The 22,424-nt window shown below is 34.5% G+C and overlaps 1 protein-coding gene across 1 annotated transcript in view; it reads left to right on the forward strand.

Moving 5' to 3' along the window:
- The window catches only part of LOC108688231 (nesprin-1-like), a 91,642-nt gene that overhangs the window by 49,301 nt on the left and 19,917 nt on the right, over nt 1-22,424 (forward strand). Inside the window, exons 36-40 of the mRNA XM_018194396.1 lie at nt 1,502-12,523; nt 13,678-13,785; nt 13,987-14,292; nt 14,620-14,754; nt 16,283-22,395. Of these exons, the coding sequence (XP_018049885.1) occupies nt 1,502-12,523; nt 13,678-13,785; nt 13,987-14,292; nt 14,620-14,754; nt 16,283-22,395 (17,684 nt within the window). The remainder of the gene's footprint in view (nt 1-1,501; nt 12,524-13,677; nt 13,786-13,986; nt 14,293-14,619; nt 14,755-16,282; nt 22,396-22,424) is intronic.

Genomic DNA, 22,424 nt, shown 5'->3' on the forward strand with positions numbered 1-22,424 from the left:
CACGCACATATGCCTTACGTTCTAGAATGAAAGACCACGTAGCAAAACGCGAAGTACTGCCGCACATTCACGTAAAGCGTGTCATGCACCGTTTCACACGTATGCATCCCTTACGTGATCTTTGGATTTTAGACTTTCGTAATTCAGACAAACAATCATATAGCTGTAAAAGCCACAGGAAAATCAAGTGACCTCCAATGTCAAAACGCGTGTCGAGATCATGCGAGACACACAAATAGAATGCTACAATTATTTTCTTACAATATGCTTTAATTTTCGTTTATTTATTATATCTATTTTTTTCTTATTTTCATCGCATTCATTTCTTTACCAGTTGTTTCATTTATGAATTTTTCTTTGATGTATTCCTTGTTCCTTTATACCTTTATCATTTCCAATCTTTTTACCTGGTGGATTACCTGTGCTTCTTTATCTGTCACTATTCCGCTATTTCCGTCGTTATTGTATTTCAATCTTCCTTTGCGATCATTATCGTTTACGTTTACGTTGTTATCGAAATCGTTACCATTTCACTCATTATTCATAATTTTTTCATACTCTGCGCTTTTCCTTCTTACTTAATGTCTGCTTCATTATTAAAATCCTCATGATCTCACTACTCTCATTCCGTCCCTCTCGCTCGTTCGACGTGTTAATGCTCTCGATTTACAATTCTGTATGCGGTTAGATTTATCGCGAAAAAATCAAATCCTTACAAAGTAAAATCCAGGCGCGCACCGAGAGATCTAAACTACTCGTACAGCGAGGCACACCAGACTTAGAGCCCTTGGATCCATGACAATAGAGACCTACCCCCGTTGAACGAATCCGGTTCTCATCGTTGTTATCTTCGTTTATTCATTTCATGATCTTCTTCATTCATTATCTTCTTTGTTTTCGATTCTATATAATTTTTACTCGTTATTATCGATGAATAAACGACGATGATAGCCGCCGCATCTCAAATTAAATATACAAAACCTAATCGAAGGAAACATTAACGATAAAGGCGAGATAGAACAGATACAAAATGAAATCTACTCTCACTTTCGTCGTCAATGTTTTTTTGATAAGATCAAACGACTTAGTTTAGTACCACGTAATTTTTCTAAGTAAATTTTTATCGAGCACTGATTTTTTAATAGATATCACTCTACGAGATTATAGACGCGATTATATTACCATGTATGAGCGCGCGTCTCTTGACCTAAATATCTGTGCTTAAATAGCTATACGATGTGATTGAATAAGGAAAAATAAAAAACTCGTTTACTGTCAATTAATGTTCAAGTACATTCATTCACGAAATCCACTCATTTTACTTACGTACACAAAGAAGTTTTCGATATATTCTAATGTGATTTGCTCAAATGAAAACCTTGGCTTTAAAAATAATATCGCTCCCTATCCCTCGATGAATGTAAAGAGACTCCTCAAAATTGACATAGTATATGTATTCCATTGCTGTGCCTTGGCTGACCTTCCGCGGTGGATAAAGCAGAGCCTGCAACAACGGATGGAGGATTGGAAGCAACGCAGCAAGACATTGGTGGATCAGATACACGAGGTGGATCCATACTACATACCCACCAACGAGTACCGGTTCATAGGCCAAGCCTCGTATGCCGATATTGCAGCAGGACGTACCAATAGTCCAAGCTCGAGAAACTGTAGTCCATATAGACAACGAGAAGTCACTCCTCCTACCGTGACCGCACAAGTATTACGACCCACGGTTATGCAAACTCAAAAGTTGACTACGGAACATCCTCTTTCGTTGGACGAGGCACAAATCTCAAAGATGCAAATTCATAAAAATGACACGAACATAAATAAATCAAAATCGCAATTACAAACCGAAACACGCGTGCCAACAACAGATGATCGAAACACAATCGGTGCGGAAGAATGTCAGCAAGCTGTATCAGAAGTCGAATTATCCATGCCACGTCGAGGACGATCACCTACACGCAAGACAAGCTCATCCAAAGTGAAAAACCCCAAAATAATAGCGGATCAAGAAGGAGAAATCGACAAATGTGATAATCTTGAATCTGGCGTGAATTCCAGGGAAGAAACGCAAACGGAGCCCGCGAAGAACTCTTTAGCACCATGTGAAGAACGAAGAGGACGTTCGCCCAGTCCCATGTGGGTTCCCGGTTCTACTTCCTACGCTGATATCCTTCGTGGATGTATACAGACAACGCAGATTACTCCTCCTGCGCAACCACCCAGACAAAAAATGGTTTCTTTATCCGAAGAATCTCGACGGAGTCGAATGGAAGTTCCTCGCGTGGAAGAAGTCACGGAACAAGATATGACAAATGCTAAAAAGTCTCAACAAGTCACAGAGATCCAGCAAATTGTACCGACGCAAGAAATACAGGCGGAAAATATGCAAATCGTAGAGACTTACTCTCAACCTGAAACGGAGAAAACAGAGGATCAAAATTACACTGAATCTGAACCGACTAATTGGACTGATGAGTCCTTGCAAGATTACAATGTATTGCAACATGTGAAATCTTATGAGAATGTGCCACAACAGCAACCGACAGAGATCTATGACTATATGATACCGGAGACGATGCCGGAATTGGTAGGTTTCATCGGGTCTCATCTTGGAACGTATCCAGTAAGTTCGTACGTTTACGCGCCGTCCGGTCATCATCAGCAAGTACAACAACTCGATCAAATAAACTTGAATCCTTATGATAATAGTTCCTTAGCTTACGCGCCAGAACATTACGTTGCACCAACCGCATATCTTTCGGCATCGGACATTTATCAGCAGACTCCGATGCAGCAACCCGTTAATGATATGAGACATACAACTGCGATAGTGATGGAAAAACCTGTTGAGGTGCCAATAATTAGACAATCTGAAGTTCCTAAAGACGTGAGTGCGACTGAACTTATCGATAAGCCTGAACAGCAAAAATCTATGAATATCTCAAATGTAGAAACTTCTACAACGAATAAAACAGAAGGAAGGAATACGTCATCATTGAATAATATGGAAAAAGGGCAAACCTTTTCGTACGCGCAAATACTTTCGCATGGACTCAGTCCACGTGTTACTTCGACACGCATCGTTAGTGAATCTACAGCCGCGAATTATCAAAGTAAAGAACGTTCCGATTCGCCAAAAGAATCACTCGAGTTACCATCTCGCGAATTGTCACCATTGCAGGAACCGAAATTCAAACAAGAATCGCCATCATTCGCGGTTACATCTGATGAGCAATCTAAACAATCCAAAGAAAACGATTGGGACACGATGAAGAAACGGGAGGTCAGGAAGAGGTATCAGCACTCGAACGACAAAATTAAACAGACGGATGAGAAAAAATCTCGAAAGCCTATCGATAAATCAAAGGAAAAACAAAAGAACGAAAAATTAACTCCGCCGAAAAAATTGGAAATGCAAGATGAATCGTTTCTCGATAAAATCAGCGATAGGCCAATGCAAAAAGAGGAAAAAGTGCAGCAAGAACAGTCAGCAATTGATTTAGATACAAATCCATCGCAAGAAAAGAAACGAAGACAAAAGAAAAAGAAAATAGATAAATCAGTGGGAGACGAAATTGACAAAGCTCTTAAAGAAATTGAGGATATGGATAAACAAAAAATAAGATCTCAGAAAGACAAACTTAAAGAGCAGAATAAGGAAATCAAATCTCGAGATTCTGTTAATGAGACGATAGAACAACATAACGATGAAAGACAAAGCAAATCTGATGAAAAGTCCAGGAAATCAAAAAAATCTAAAGAAGCAACAAGAACAAAAGAAACTATATTTATGGAACATGCCATGTTACCAAGTGAAATCAAAGCAAACGATAAAAATATTTTAAAAGATGACGTGGAAGATAAAAAAGATACGAAGGATGCAAAAATCTCAGATTCCAAAAATGAAGAGAAAGTCCAAAAAGATATTACCAAGGAAATGTCGAAAGAATTGCAACTTGACAACAATAGTCACATTAATTCTAACAAACTCGACAATGTAACGAAATGTAAGAACAAAATTGATAAAGATACAAAAATCAAAGAACAAAACAGAGAGGCTTCAGAAAATAAAATGCAGTATCAATCGGATGTTCTAAGTAATAACAAAAAGGATAAAATAAATATAGTCGATGAAAATAATGTAACAAAAGATGTAAAATTATTAGTTACTCAAAAAATCGAATTGGAAGATATAAATGAAAAAACAAATACGTCTACAAAAATTGAAAATAAAAAACATAAAGATGCTTCAAAAAAAGAAAAGAATAAGACAAAGTCAAAAGAGATAAAATTGGAAGCTGAAAATAGTAATATAAATCAAGAAAAGCTTGAAATCAGTATTAAAGAAATAATTGAGGACAAATCTTTGAAATCAATTAAACCACTAACTGATATTGAAATAAAAGATTCCGAATCAAAGACGCTTAATATTACAAAAATTGCTAGCGATATAAATGAAAGCAAAAAAAATAAAACCAATCCTCGAAAAAAAGACAAAGTTTCTAAGAATAAAATAAAATCTGAGGCCATAATTGATCCGTCATCTATAATTTCAACAAGCAAAGTTTTGGATGAAATTAAAATAAATGTAAACGGTACAGAAAAATATGTCGTTTCAAAATCAGAACAAATGATCGATGCAGCTAAAATTGCAGAAGCAACAGTAGTTCAAGAAACTACAAAAGAAATATTATTGCCTGAAACAGTTCAACAAACAGCACAGGAAATTGTACAAATTGATAAAAATGATAAAACATATGATTCAGCTAGAGTTAAAGAAAGTAAAGAAACAGAGCATCAAACAAACGCTGAATTAGAAGTTGAAAGTTTCACGGCAGAAAATTTAGAGATCGATACAATGGATGAGAAAGAAGAAATTAATAATACAAAAGTAATTGAAAAAACTAAAAAACCAGAAGTAGAGAAATGTCAGATAAAAACAACGAAACAGAAAAAATCCGAAAAAACAAAGTCTAATGTTCAAGATACAAGAAAAGAAAATCGTACTGAAATACCGCAGCATGTCGAAAATAAAATTGATAAAAAGGAAGATGAACTTAATATCGAATTTTTAATTGCACCTTCAAAAGAAACTATCATTCAAGAGCAATTTTCGGAAAAAACAAATGTGACTGAGCAACATGTATCAGTACTTGATAACAGCTGCCTTTTTCAATCAAAAACAGACACTGAAAATAATCATGGCGTTAAAATAGACAAGGAAGAAGATATAGTATTCGGCCAAGTTAATATATCAACTGAAAAATCTACAGTATCTGAGACGGATTTGGCTAAACCTACTATAATAACTAAGAATGTCGAAATTATTTCTACTACAGAAACACTCCCTGAAGAATCTGAAGTTTCTTCAGAAATAAGTAATATCGTTTCGGACATAGAAGAAAAATATCGGAATATTAAAAATGGGAAATTTGATCACCATAAAGAAACAATGATTGAAAACGAAGATATTAAGACTGATATAAACGATAAAAATTCTCTACTAACAGAGGATATTAAAAAATCGAAAGATATTGCATCCAAGGAAAAAATGTCGAAACGTACGAAGAAAAAAGAACACCTGTCTCCTAAGCATGCAGCTGAACAAACGAAACAATCTTTTTACGATAAGTTCCAAGAAGAAATCGTTTTCAAGCATGATTCAACGAAGAAAGAAGAAACCTCAAAGTTTACAAATCAATCTCTTCCGAAAATTGATAATGTTGATAACGAAAAGACACAAGAATCATCGAATAAAAATGAAACTGAAACTGAATTTGATTCTAAAGTTTCAAGTGATTCGGTCAACAAAGCTCAAGTATATAAAAAATACATAAATGAAACACATAATAATTTAGAATCCGAACAACCGTCTTCGATAGGGAAGGCTTTGATTATAGAAAAAATGATTACTACCGTAACGACTACCACCAGCGTTCCAGGATCGGTAAAGGTCAAGCCACCCGATGTCAAGTCCGTTAAATCGGTAGAAATAATAGAAAACATACCCCTTCCCAAAATTGTAGGTTCCAAAGTTATTGAGTTAATCACTTTGCGTCCTGAAACTGTAGAGGCTAGTCTTACTACTACTTACGCTAGGGTACCAAATGATTCTCTCGTTAGTATGCAATCGGATCAGGCAGCGATTTCTCAAAAAGTAGGTTTAACTTCCGCGATTTCCACCGAAAGCAATGTGATATCCGACGAAATGATCCTATTCGGTAGCGTGCAAGATAGGAGAAGGGTTTGTTCGAGCACTCCAGAAAATCGCGATATGTCAAATAAGTCCCCGCCAATGACTTCACCCAAAAAGGAGAAAGGAGAAATTATTACTCAATTAAATGATATAGAAGGATTGGAAAATCAATTAAAGGTAGAAATTTCTGAAGAAAAACGAGAGAATGAAAAGGAGAATACAGTTATAACAACATCAGAAAATATTGCTGTTGATACTATTTTGACACAAAATGATAATATTATAGAAGACCAAAATATTGATAATTCAGATAAAAATAATTATAATATATTAAGTGAAACTAGTCAAGCTGATTCAAATATTTTAATTGAGAACGATAAATGTACAAATGAAAATGAAGTCAATGTTGCTAATACAATAACTAATAATATTCAGGAAAAGGTAGATAGAAAAACAGAATTTACAAAGGAATGCGAAAGTGAACACACAATCAGAAAAGTAAAGAGTAAAGAAATACCTGAAAGTTCGAAAATAAAGAAGGAAATAGTGCCTGAACATTTATTAGATCTTATTAAACCTTATGCGATGGACCGCCATGCTTACAATCATGCAGAAAGTAATTTTCACCGTTACTTTAAAGTTGTTAAAACAGTAAAAAAAGTACAACCTGCTGTTACAGTTCTTACAAGATCAGAAAGCATAGAAAGAATTGTACAAGATTCGATAATGAAACCGATCGATGTTAAATCATCGAACCAAGAAATGAATGAAAGCAATTATAGAAGACATGCTTTTATCGTAGAAGCGCCAAAATATCCGATCACCAGTTTTTACGAATTTGAATCGCAATGGATTAAAATGAAATTCATGCCTGAAAAATCCGTATCTATTTCTTCTGATGACTCTCAAGTATCTGTAAAAACTGCAATAGAAAGAGAGAAACAAATTGTTAATGAAAAGGAAGCTATAAATGTAGTGTCTGACTTTACAAAGGATACAATTGCGATTGTAGAGAAACTTGAAACAATCGAAACAAATGATAGTGAAGATAAAGATAAAAAATCGAAAGATTTACAACAATCTGTACATTTAGTTTCAGACGATTCTTGGATGAGTATTTTAGATGAACCAATGATGATTGAAGACGATTTTGATGATACATTTAATTCAGAAGAAAATACAATTGATGAAACGGTAGATACAAAATTGATAGATATTGAAAACCAATATCGAACAAATGAAATACAGATACAAGAAAAACGATTATCCGAAAATATTTCTGAAGTTGTAGAAATTCCATCGTGCATAGAATCAATTGAAGAGATTCGAGAACCAACTATAACTTTAGTTAGCACATCTGCTAATAATACGCTATTTAATAATAATGTAAAAGATTTAATTAGTATTACTAATGATTCAATACTACAATCAGTTATAGAATTAAATGTCTCCGTTGAACCATCTACCGAAAAAATCAGTAATAATCAGTTAACAGATGCAGAAATAATAATAGATACAAATATTCAAGAAAACAAAACCGATATAAAAAATAATATTGAAACCGATCAAGAAATTAAAGAAAAACCAACAAAGATATCATCTGTACATCTAGAATCTGATGATGCTTGGATGGCTCTTCTTGAGGAAGAAATAACAATTGATGATGATTTCGATGAATTGGAAACAATAAAAGATAGCCAAATTAAAAAAAGAGAAGAAGACATTGAAATAAAAAAAGCAAAAACTAAACAAGAAATCGAAGAAAAAGAAATAAAAAAGAAAAAATCAATAATTGAAAAACAAGAAGCCACAGTAGAACAGAAGAAAGAATCAATTATTGAAGAACAACAAAAAATTGAAAAAGAAACAATAATTGAAAAACCAGAAGAAATTAAAGAGAAAAATGTAATTGAGAAACATGAAGAAGAAAATATTGAGATTAAAGAACAAAAAACTGAAATTTTAAATGATACGTCCCTAACAGAAATTGCTGTAAAAGATGAATATCATACTAACATAAAAGATATTAAAAATGAAACGGTTACGAATGAAAAACAAAACGATAAAACAAAAAATCAACCAAGGAAAAAGAAAGAATTAAAACATGCTAAAGTCACAAAAACTAAAGATCAAGCGAAGGCTAAAACTGCAAACAAGCAGAGTGACAACATTAAAACAGACATCATTAAAGACGATTTATCAGACGATTTACAAAGTAATTTAGAAGAACATAAACTGGAAAATAAAAGTGATTGTAAAACAAAAGAAACAGAGAAATCTTTGATAATAGACAAACAACAGGTTGAATCGCACAAAGATAAAGAAGAGTGTGAGAAACGTGAAGAACGTAAGCCGAAATCCAAAAAATCCAAAAAACAAAATCAGAGATCTGAAATTATTCTTAAAGAGAAATCAGCATTGGTGAAATGTGAGGATAACTTAAATAAAGATGACAGTATTGTTCTCTCTAAAGCGGCAGAATCCGATGTCACATTTGAAACATCATCAATTGTGGAAAACCAAAAACAAGAATCAAAGGATGACATGCCTAAATATGACAGTCGATTAAATCCGAATGCTAAATCATGGGCAGCAATTGTTGGTAAAAAAGGTACAACAGAGACAACTGTTACTATGAAAGATGACTTTTTAAACATTCAAACATCCGCTATTATTCAAGATACAAATGATAATGTCACAAATGTTGTAAAAGAAGCACCGATTGAATATGATTCATGCGAAATTCCATCAAAAGAAGAAACACTCACAACGCACTTACCTTTATTAGAAAAGCAAAATGACATTGAAGAATTAAAAGCAATAGTGGATGAAATCAAACCGATCGAGGAGAAATCCACAGAACTCTTGAAACAGCTTAAAGAAAGTAATAAATCTTACGCACAAGTTACAGCTTCCTCCCGAAGAACTTCTCCTCAGATTTCTCAAGAAGAAACGTACTCAGTAAAAACTATTCCATTAAAGACAGATTATTCGGCGATTAATGTAAAAACATCCATTTCAAATGAAATGCATGAAGATTTTATTACAGAAGAATTACAAAGTCCATTAGAACAAGATAACAAACAAGATGAAATGATAGTACAGTCTTCTGATTATAAAACAGTTATCGCAAACCTCAGTTCCCAAGAAGAATCAATTCCTTGGGTAGAAGAAGTGGAAAAAGAAACAATGGCTGTTTCGACTATCTCTATTGATTCAATCAATACGAAAGATAATGAAACATATGTAAAATCAGAAAATACATGGGCTACAATAGTTGGTAAAAAATCTATAGAATCATCGGAAGGTAATGATATTATTAATCTCGAACAAAGAGAACAAAGAGAATTTCCTAAACCAGAACAAAATATAGAACCTCCGCTGCAAGTCCAGATTTATGTGGAGGAGGCTCCTAAACAAGAACCTATAGAGAATTTAGTTCAGGTAGACGAACAAGGTTTTATAGAATTTGTTAATCGGAAGGAATTACGTTTTAGACGTTCCAGATCGCGCTCACGAAATACTAGACAAGATAAAAGATACGCAAACAAAGAAATAAAAGCACTAGATATAAAATCTGAAAATAGTAAAGATATTAAAGCTAAAGAAGAAATTGAAAATAAAATTAAGCAATCTGTACAAAAAACTGAAAATGAACAGAGAACAGTTGATGAGAACGACGAATTAACAAAGATTATGAAAGAAGAAAATGCCAAATCATCTAAAAGCAGAGATAAAGACAAACAGAAAAATGATTCGAATGAAAACACAATGCAATTTGCAGAAAATAAAAGTCATATTGAGAATAAAATTATTCAAGAATCAAAACCAAGCGCAACACTTAAAGGTAAAAAGATTAAATCAAAAAATAAAGCTGGTAAAGATTATATGAAACAACAATCTGAAGTTAATGAACACAAAGAATTAAAACATATCGAAAAACCGAGAGAAGATAAATCTGCAAATGAAAACAAAACAGAATATAATAAGATCCAATCAGAAAATATTAAAGATCAATCAATAAAAGAAATAGAATTAATTAAAGATACAGAGCATGCGCAAGAGAATAAATGCAAGGATATAGCACTTCCAATTATAAATCAAGATATTACGAAATCTAAAAAGAAGAAAAATAAAAAGAGAAAATTTGTAATTGAACTGAGTGAAAGTACTTTTGATATAGACAAAAAGACAGCTATAGCTGAAGATTTAAAGAAGAAAACAGAATTGCCACTAGAACCAAAATTAGATGAAGTAAAACTTGAAGCAGTTACTATAGATATGACATGCAATATACTTACGTATCCAGAAAATGAAGAAATTCCAGCAGAAAAAATTAAAAGACAAGAAAATATTAAACAAGTTATGATTCCTACAGAAAAGAAAACTACAGAAAAAGAAAGTATTGAACAGAAAATGATAGATGACGAATCGAAAAATACAGAGATACATACAAAATCTTATTTAGAAAAAATAGAAAAAAATATTACGGAAGAAAAAGAAATTCCTAAATTCACAAAAGCAGAAAAACGTAGACAGAAGAAAAAAGTAAAAATAGCCCAGAGCAAATTTACTGATTTATCTGAAGATATAAATACTATTGAAAACATTAAAATAAAAGAAAGCGCATCATCAAAAGATAAAATAGATGATGAGTCAATAATTGAGATACAATCTGTACAAAGAGAAGAAATTGAGAAACCTTTGGAGAAATTCGAAACTGTAAATGAAACCTCACTTCCACATATAACTTCGCTAAAAGACAACCAAAAAACTAAAAGCAAACCCAAATCGAAAAAAGAGAAACAACAACAAGACGATAAAACTAAGTCTCAAAATTTTACAACTACATTTATAACTGAGCCTAAGGAAATTGAAACTCTATCCATTGTAGAAAACACTGAAGTAAATTTATCTAAAGACATAGAAATATGCGACATTACGCAAACTAAGGAAGAAAATATCAAAGATCAAATATTAAACGATGAAATAGTTGAAATTTTACAACCTCCAAAAAATGTAATTACCAAAGATCATTTCTCTATTGCCACGGAAACAATTAAGCAAGAAGACATTAAAGAATTAAAAGAAAATATTCTTGAAGCCCAAGAAGTACTCAAGGATATTATGACAGAAAAAACTGAAATTGACTTGCCTCAAACAGAAGAATCTAACAATATTTGTTTATCTAAATCTGACAATATTTTGAAATTACATGATATTACAATTAATAATGATAGTACCAAAATAGAATCGGTATTGATATCAGATAAAATAAATGATGAAATTGAAACAGAAACTCCAGTTAATCATATTTGCATGCAAAAGGAGTTACCGTGTGACTCGGTAAATACAGCTATAAAACATTCTCTACCGTCAAATAAATTATCTTCAACTGTGCAACAGTTCGAAGACGAGGATAAATTGAAACGCATTGCAAGTACCGAACAAGAAAATTCTAATATTTTAGTTGAGCCATCCAAATCTAAAGTCCAATTCTATATAGCGGACGAGATCTTAGTTCTGACTCCTGATCGACGAAAACACGTTCCATCAACATCCTTCTTGCAAGAACAATCTGATTCGTGTACAACTGATTCGTGTACAATTAATTCATGGTTCCTGTCCATTGATGATGGTTTTTGGCCTGACAAACGACCCTATCACGAAGCTGAGCGTGATCATTTCGAGAACTTAGCCTTACATACAAAAAAAAATCTCTCACATAATAGTAAACGTGATTCCGACGATCGTCCTCAAGATCACGACGACGACAATTCGGGCGGTGGTAGCGGTGGTAGTAGGTCATGGGATTCTTGTGGAAACTCATGTTCTCTTCTGGGTACACCTCAGACAGAGCGTATGATAGCCGATCTACCCGGTGGCATATGTAGCTGGAGCGACTATAGCACTTATCTATCGAGCGAGAGTGAGCGGACAATGGATCACAATCTACTACTCGGCACGATCGAGGATCCAACATTACATTCGGATTTATCTTTGGATAATTCGTTGCCAAACAAAATCCAGTCATCATCCCTTCCCTCCCAGGGTCCGCAGACTGAATCGTGCATGGAATCTCTTGCAAACGTCGAAATAACACCGAGGGAATATCCTGTCTCTTCTTCGAATAGTTTCCGAAGTTCCAATGATCCTAGCACTTGCACCAAATCATCGACCTTTACCCACCTTCCACAATCCAAACTGCATTTAGGTAAAGAGACGAGGGAGGGATCCGTGCAACGGTGCAGCCCGAACGGGGAGGTGGAGAGAGAGACGGCTAAAGGCGAGGCTGAAAGGATACGCAGGATCCAGGTGCGATCACCGTCACAGCCAGTGCTCGGTCTTGTTCTAGCTCAAATTTGAACCAAGTCCGCTGCTATATGTATATATACATCTATATGTATATATACGTGTATTTGTTTTGTATTTAGTTATCTGGATTGTCTACCACTGGTTTTTCGCTCTCTCTGTCTCTCATTTTATAAAACGACTACGTTTTCTTTTTACTTGTTCGATACTGAATCCAATGTGTGTGATTTTCTTGTGTCATCAATTACAACCCATACATACATGTATAAATATATCGTTATTGCTGCTCTGCCTACTCGTTATTATCAAATTATTATTTATTGTTATAAACTTGTCCTAATCTCACAAAACATTTTAATTTTTTATGAATACATTTAACAAAATGAAATTAATTAGTATATGTCATATGCATGAAATAGCGATAATATGAACTTCCTTTTAAAATATAGTTTGTAGTACTTGCATGTTTATTCCGCTTATAATATGTGCTTTGTGTGTGTATGTGTGTGTGTGTGCGCGCGCGCGCGCGCGCGTGCGTGTGTGTGTATATATATAAATTCACACACACACACACACACACACATACACATATTGTTATTTAAATAGCCTATTATATATATTACGCTTACTAAGTATCAATATACATACATATATGTCTACATAATTTGTAATATATTGATAAATATATTGATAAATGAGTGATAATATCAAATATCAACAAAATAATTCATGTAGAATAATTGAAAATCACTCATGAAAAATATAAATTAATACGCAGTGTTCCTGATTTTTTTTACTTTTGATTGCTGGCAACTTTACGTGACAGGTCTTTGCATTCGGACTGCTTAACGAGATATCCCGAAATGTACTGACAATTTGCATGATGAGGATTTATCTCTTTATACATAGCAACAAGTGTTTCCATAACAGAACTGAAGGAATTATCTTCATCATTGTGCTTTTATTGTATTTTGCAATATGCCATTTTATAACATCAGATAACATCTTTTTTTACAGGTTTTAAGAGTTTTTTTCATTTAATAGGATTAATATTCAGCGTGAAAATTGATTAAATTCCGTCGTGTGCACGGCATGATTGAAGTAGTGATAAATCTCGTAATTGACGATAAAATTGCTAATAATCGTTTATGTTTTAGGATATTGAAGAAGGCCTCGCTTCTTTACAAGCAAGACTTTTGAATCTCGAAGGAACGATGAGCTATTTGCCTCGAGATAGTATAGAGTCTATGCTTTCATCTCTTATGGTAAGAATGTTAAATAAACGAAAAAAAATTATATAATCATTAAAAATTTAATAAAATTAAAGCAAGTTAAAAATAAGAAAATTTTAAAAATTTCTATTAAATTCATGTTATCATTCTAGTAGATTAATTTTCTTATACAGATTTCTTATACAAAAATATATCGGAAAAGACGATTCAAAGAATTTTCTCTAACTTTTTTAGACTATATTAATGGAGCTTCGCGCCTACGATGAGGATGCTATGCAACTTCAAAAGCGATTACAAGAAATTCCTGCCGATATTGAATCTCAAAAACTCTCGGTAGCTTTAACGGGAATTCATACACGCGTCACTTCCCTTCTCAATCAAGCAGAACAAGGGAGGACAGCTCTGGAACAAGCACGAGAAATTCGAGAGAAACGTGGCCAAGAGATTCATACTTATAAATTATTCCTTGAAGAGACAGATACTTGGTTAAGAAATGTTGTATCAAAATTGCATGAGCAACATTCAATTAATACCAGCAAGGTCTGTTTCAATATAAACTTTTTTTAATAGAAGATTATTTGAAGATATTTTACTTTTTGCGTTCGCTATATTAAATCTGCTATTTTGGACTTTTATATTTTATTCAACAATTTTTAAAACTTTGAAAAATGATTAAATTAAATACGTATTCTTTTTCTTAAAAAAATCAAATTCTTATTCTTCTTATTTCTAATCATAAATCATAGTAGTTTTATGTTAGATGTATAAATATCGGTTTAATGTGATCGAGAGTTAATTTTATTAAGTAATTGTATATATTATTCTTTACGCAAAATAATGCCGATTTTTTTACTTATCAACGGGCAGGCTTTACAGGAAGAATTAACGAGTCGTGCACATCAAGTCTCAGAACTCGAATCATTGCCGGAAGTGAGCGCGCTAGCAATAGCGTTGAAGGAAGCCCTCTTGGACGTAATTGACCGTCTCCAACGAAAGCAGCAGGTATCCAACGCTTCGGGGGCTTTCGCAAATATCACTACTCTTCATGGTGGCTCGGTTGCTTAAAGCGATATTACAAAGAATTCGGAAAAATAAATTTTTAAACAGAAAAATAATTTTTGGAACTTGTCAAAGCTTCGCTATACTGGGAATAGAAAATAAAAAGCTTGCAACTTGCAATTATTACAAAGCTAATAAGCTTTGTAGAGCGGATAAAAAATTATAAGTAACGGATAAAATTAATTGGATAGTCATATAAAATTTAATGTTTCCTGTTTTCACATAAACATAAATCTACAAAACTATTTAGTCTCTTGAGTCTTTAAGAGTCTGAAATAGTGCCTTTGAATTTGGATAGTCATTCCGGAAACAACGTGTAATATACGTCAATTAGATGATAATGAACGCTTTGTAATAAGCGGCAATAAATATAATGCAACTCGGCAATATCGGCAATAGACATTCTAGTCAAGGTTAATAAAACAATTTCATTTTTGCATGCTTATACGAATATAAATCGTTTAATTGTACAAAACATTATTTTGAGAATATTTTTTTTCTTTTATCTTCATCATCGTTGCTACAAACACATGCGCTTCTCATCATGCACATCGTTTCATTATAGATATCATGCACCGTATGTTACTTATTTAGTTCATTGTACATTATTTATATCATGTGATTATTATGTATTTTCGTTTATCTTAAGGTGATGGATGTAATATAGGCATTGCATGTAATCAAGGAATGTTAATACATTGCTGTAATATTTCATGTAATTAAAGAAAATTCTCATTAATACCTGTCCCTCTTCCTTTTATTGTACGTTAAATATGATAGTTATGTATCATATTTAGTTCGGCATAAATAATGTAAATAATATCGCGTAAATAATAATTTCTAAGTATGTATATATACGACATACTGATAGATAAAACCGTTAAACTAAACTGTTTTAAAATGTGTGCATATATTATTCATATTATTTTTATATGATTGAATATTATTCATACTATTTTCATATTATAAATCATCTAATTGCAATGTGTCAATATCTAGTGATAATTAACTTTATTTATTATTATAAAAATATAATTGAATTTTTTTCTACGTTACAGTTTATATATAGTTATATGTAATTTAATTATCACAAGCTATAACATGTTGCAAATAGTTTCTTATAACAAAAACTAGATAGAAGTATTATCAGAAATAATTTGTGTTAGATAAACGATTATTATCCATTGTTACTCTACTAATTAAATAAATTCCAGTTTGAATATTATCAGTCTCAGTTTCTGTTTTAATCCGTAACAAAAAGAAAAAATAAATCTAATATTTCATTTATTTTTCACAATTAAAATAATTAACAATAATTTTAAATATAAAAACGTATTCATTAGTTCGAAATATATACAGAAATAGATACAAATATCTTTGCAATAAATATCTAAACTAAATATAATATACTATATATAATGCCGCAAATATATATTAGTGTATTATTTCAACAAAATTGTTATCCTCGTAGGAGATCTGTGATGAGGAAGCTCAAGCTGACGATGAATCGACAGAGAGAGATAATGCTACTTTGGATGAAGCACCCTCAATTCATTCTTCCATAGAAGGCGGTTCGCCATCTTTGGCTGATGTTTCTTTACAGACAGGTCAAAGTTTACTAATCGACGACGTTGTCGCAAGAAAAGCACAACTCACAAAACAGACGTCTACAACGCAGATGCCGCCGTCAACCACGTGCCATTCTCTCACCACGCAGACATCACAAGATTTATTGCCGAGCGAGAGTGCTCAAACGCAGGAAGCTATAAAGGTTTTAAAAACTACAACAGGCGATCATGATGTAATCGAAATAGCGACCAAATTCGTACCGTCTAGTTCTAGTCAAGAAATAGCGCGTCGGGAACAATCCAGCATTCTATCCAGCGAAGATATCGTTGTCGATATGAAGTATCAAGACGCGAAGACCGATAGTGCAACGAGCGAATTAAACATTGTCCACGCTGCACCACAGTCGTTTGAGACGATTTTGGTCGAACCAGACGACATCACTACCGAAGTAGTCGTCGACGCTGATGGCACCAAGAGAATAATCGTAAGAAAGTTACGACGTACAGTCACCAGCAAGCAAACCACACAACAGCGCGTGTCCACAATGTCGACAGCAGTCGGAGATACGCCAACGATGATGCAAGCTTTCTCAGAAGCTGCGATGAGAGATCAACAAGTCACCATGACCAGAACAAGACCAGATGGGACTATCGAGACTACGACAAGGCAGATTTACGGCGGCAAAGTTACTACAAGCGCCCCCGTCGAAGGTATCAATGTAGAGGAATATGAATCCGAACCCCGTTACACGCGCATGGTGACGCAAGGTCAGATAGGAGATATCAGCTGTCAGCCTGTCGAAGAGGAGATACTGATGGAGGGTGGTGAGTATCAAACGAGGACATCAAGCGTTCATGCTGTGGTGCAACAAGTCACAAGACGGGTGATTAAGCGAACGCGTAAAATCATCCGAAAAGTTATCATCGTAGATGGTAAAGAGACCACTACTGAAGAGGTAATCGAAGAACCTGAAGAAGTAGAAATAGATGAGCAGGATATACCACATATCAGCATCAACGTAGTTAAGAGCGAAGATCAAAAGATTTTCCCAGTGGAAAAGGCAATAGAGCAACGGGAAGCATCAGAGATGTCAATGGAATCTTATATCTCCGAAACTCCGATGCAAGGACCATTTTTTGGACCATTTGCTAAAGATATAACGAGCGTATATCGAGATAAAGCAGAGGAAATCACAAAAACTTCAGTAACAATTGCGGAAGAAGATGACATCTTGAAAATCAAAACATTGGATACTGAAAATCGCAAAAAAGAAATTACATTGTTAGAAGAACCTACGATAAAAATAGCAGACTCTACAACGGACATAGCTGATTCTAAGATAAAATTAACGGATTCTACACAAATTGCAGTGCTCTCTTCTTTGAAAGAGCATATAATACAAGATGAAAATTTGATAAGCATTCAAGCTGATGAAGATATTTCTACTGTACAAAGTGACGAAAATATAGCACAAACAGAAATTAAATCACAAATGATGGATAAACAAGAATACAAACACTTTCCTACCGAGGTAAATGGCACAAGTACACTTGCGATCGATAATCAAGCGCTAATCGTTGCTGAACGATCTGCTGTTTTGCAGACTCCTGTTGAAGATATTGTAACGGTACAATCGGAATCTGTAAAATTTCCATTAGAGCCGGCCGTAACAGATGATGAACCAGTGGTCACCAAGGCTACTTGTAAGTCTGACGATGCACCAGTAAAGAGCGAAACACTCAGTATCGAGCTAGAAAATGGCACGGTAGAAGTAGAGACGCACCATGATGATAGCAGCACTGTAGAAGCAGATAAAAATATCGATGTATTGAATGTTGTATTAGAGAAAGAATATGCTGAAAAAGAAGAATCGAAAAGAAAAGTCTCTCTCGAATCATCTAAAGAAGTTACAACTTTAACATCACTTCAAAAATTGGAGCTAGGAAACAGATCGATTGCTTTAACAAGTAAGTTAGATATTTCTGAATCTGACAAAAATGCGGAAAAACTTACTTCAAAATTGAAAGATGCGGAAATATCTTCCAAAGAACGACAAATATCACCAGAATTGTTCATAAGTGAGGAAAAAGATAACTCTAGGGATGAAGCATTCAAACCAGAATACAAACCGATGTTTCATAAGGTTGAAATATCTCTGTCGGTGCGTAAAGAAGATGAAGAAGTGGAACCATTAGTTTCCATCAAAACTCAGGCAGAACGGCCCGAAATTGCCCCGTATAGCATCGTTAAAGAAGATGTAGATATTAATCTTCCAGCGGACAAGGAAACGACAGAAGTGATATATGATAAAATTGTACAGACTACCGCCTTTCTCACTGCTGAAAAAGAAACAGAAACCTTACAATTAAGTACTGCAGAAAAAGAAGTCGATGTTTACATCGAATCATCAGAAAAGAGTAAATCGGATATTACAAGTCATAAAAGTAGAAAAAAGAAACGATACAAGGATGAATCAGAATCCTTGGAAAAACCAGCAGAAACAGATTCTAGCACTTCCATTGCTACATCAATTGCCGAATCTATGGAGATCAATATTCCATCATCTGATTCATCCAAACATGCTAGTGAGCAACCACAACCGGACGTCGCAGATATTATCAAGTCCGAATCTTCTCTAAGCTTAGATGACAGCATTGTGGCAGAGAACGACGGATATCAACTGGACGATAAAACTATGGATGAATTGTCGATTGCGGTGGAAAATGAAGATGGCATAAAGAAGAAAAGGAAAAAGAAGAAGAAACAAAAAGTTCGGCCACTTCAAGATGAAGATTTGACTTATATGCCCAAGACTAGTAGTGATGATGCGGCGTTCACAGACAATAGTCTTCCTTTAGAAATTTCTGAAGTAAAAGACATGACCGCAGAGGATAAGACAAAAGAGGACATCACAATAGAAAAAGATGGTCGAATTATAGAAGAAGAAAAAATGAAAGAAGATACAACGAAGCCAGAAGATGAGGCAAAAGAAATTAAAGTCGAAACAATACAACAAGAAAATAAACGTGAAACTACGTTAGATGACGCGAATACTCAAACAGCTGTAGAAACGTGTGATGTATCGACTTCGCTTACTCCAAAAGAAGAGGAAAGTCTTTCTACGTTCATGCAAACCTCTCCTGAGCCGATACCGATCACTTTGGAAGAAGAAATACAAACAGCTAAAACTGAAGAGATTCATATGGAGACGCAAACTTTTTTAGAACCCGGGCTTGATTTCAGCGCGCAAACTATCGCGGAAGAAACACCGGAAGTAGAAGATTCAGGTGTACAAACTATGACACCCACGGCGACGCCAATGGAAGAGTTCGCTATTCAAACTAGTCCAATAGAAGATATTATTCCTGCCTCAGTGGAAACGGAAGATTTTCAAGCACAGACGACTAAAATTGATGTTCACTCCATGGAAATACAAACTTCACCTGTTGAATTATCTTCAATGATAGCGACTGAAACTCAAACAGCAATAAATATTGTAACAGAAGTCGAGCAACAGACTACTCCACCACTAGTAGCAGAGAAAATTATTATGCAAGAAATTTCTATTCAAACGTTGTCTGAAGTGCCAGAATTTTTCGAAAGAGATATGCAAACAAGTGCCCCGATTAGTCCAGAACAACTAGATGTTTCGCATACAGATACTCAAACAATCGCAGAGCCAGAAGTTCCTGCTGAAACGACAGAAACACAAACGACGCCTGAAGAGAGTCCTCGAAAAGTGGAGTTGCAGGAATCTGAAATGCAAACAAAATCACCTGAGCAAACCAAAGAGACTATGATGCAAACAAGTCCAACTATAGTTAGTCCGGAACCTACACAAGTGTGCGAAGAATCTGCTCAAACTAGCATTGAAGATATGAAACAAACTATAGAAGAAGAATCACAGACATCAGAAATCAGTCCAAAGAAAACTGAAACTTCTGATAGTTCGGTGCAAATAAAGACAAAAGAATTGATACCACAAATTGAAGAAAGTGTACAAAATATTCCCGAAGTGCGTGAGATCAGCTCACAAACACCAAAAGAAGAGAAACAACCAATTGAGACAATCTCAGTATCTCAACAGACAACATATGTTCCTACTCATACTGTTGAAGTATCTACGGAAGATTTTAAAACAGGAATAGTTGAAACAGAAGATCTGAGCAAAATGCCCGTTCCAATTACCTATGAAGAGATGAAGAAGAAAGAAAAAATAGATTTAGAAAAAACTCCAGCAGCACCTGATGTACAAGTACCAGAAATTGTGAAATCCGTAGAGGAAGTAAAAGAAGTAGAAATCGTGAATAAGCTGATATCAGAGATTCCTACAACGATCCTAGAAAATATCGTACAGATGAATACTCCCGTCGAAAAAGAAACAAAACATGAATTTTCTGAAATATCTATGATGGTAGAACATCCAAAACCAATGGAGATTATTACAAAAACAAAAGAATCTACGCCATCTTCCATGTCAGAAAAGGATAATACTTCGGATACGTCATTTGAAATCCATGTTCACGCGACTATAGAACTATCCGCCAGTGATACACTCGATAGTGTTGCATCTGTTAGCAAAGAAACGACCGATACTTCGCAAGATACCACGATTGCTGAAGATCTCAATAATGACATAATCGCGGAACATGATAATAAGGTATCGAAACGGCAAAAAAGAAAAAGAAAGCATAAAATCATGGAAATCATACCGAGCAAGGATAAGTCAGAGCTTGAATCCGCATTTAGACAATCCATGGAATCTCAAGATACTGTCGCAGAATTGTCTTACTGCGATGTTGCTAAACAGCATACCAACAGACAATCTCCGATGGAAAATGATGATATATTGGAGCAAGTGGCATCCGAATATCCTTCTCAGATAACATCACAGATCGAACCAGATGTGAAATTGGAAAACACTGCATTAAAAACTATGATAGAAAAAATTAATCGACGTGAAGAAGGTATTCAAGAAACATCTTTGGATATTTCAACTACCTCGGAAGTAGTACCTGCATCAATGAGTGATCCATCTGTAATCGAGTCGAATAACATTCCAGAAACAATAGTACCTGAAGTAGCAACAATGCGAAAAACATTTGCGCTTAATAGACCGATAGTAGAACCATTGTTAATATCGTCGGATCAAAAACCATTCGTATCTACGCAGTTGTCGCCCGAACCAATGGATACTACTGAAGAGCCGCTAACGCCCATAGAAATCGAGCAACCTATTTTGAATAAAGAAAATATTAAACCATTGCGAACGGAAATCAAGACATACGCCGAAGTAATATCTGAAACACCAGCAGAAATATACGAAAAGAAAGAACCGCAATTGTGGAAAGAATCCGTTATTCAAGTATCGTCTCCTCAAGCATTATCTGCGGCTTTCCTTTTAAAGGAATCTTTAGGATATAGCGCTAAACCGCAACATCAAGGAACGCAAACAATGCAAGCAGCTAAAATAATAACTGACCGAGTAAAGAATCTACAGAATACTAATGAATCGAGTCATTTAGGTAACATCTTGCATATCGCACATCTAGAAGAAGTCACCACAGAAAGACTCGCGGAGGAGCGCTCGTCGGATGTTCGCAGAGAACTGGCGCAATTAAAAAATGCTGTTCAAGAAAACGATGTCATAGTCGTCGAAGAAACTCTCGTTACCGTTGTCGAAACAATCTCAACTTGGCTAGAAACCATTGAATATCGAATCTTCTTAAACAGAGAATGTCCGACTGGACCTTCTGACGAGGATGCCAGAACGTTCATTGAATTGAAAGATGAGGTGAATAATGTAGAAGAAAGTGTCCGTGAGCTCGATAATATTTGGAAGCAATTAGAGACAAGCTATCCGAAAGAGGAATGGGAGAAATTACGAGAATGTGTAGACGCCCTTGAGCATCAGGTGAAAATTATCGAGCATGTTATTACTGACGGAGAGAAACACGCTAATAAACAACTCGCACGATGGGATGAATTTCTAAATAGCATTAATAACATATATAGGTAAGATACTACATAAAAATATTAATAAA

Source organism: Atta colombica, unplaced genomic scaffold (genome assembly GCF_001594045.1).
Source record: "Atta colombica isolate Treedump-2 unplaced genomic scaffold, Acol1.0 scaffold228, whole genome shotgun sequence".
NCBI lineage: Eukaryota > Metazoa > Arthropoda > Insecta > Hymenoptera > Formicidae > Atta > Atta colombica.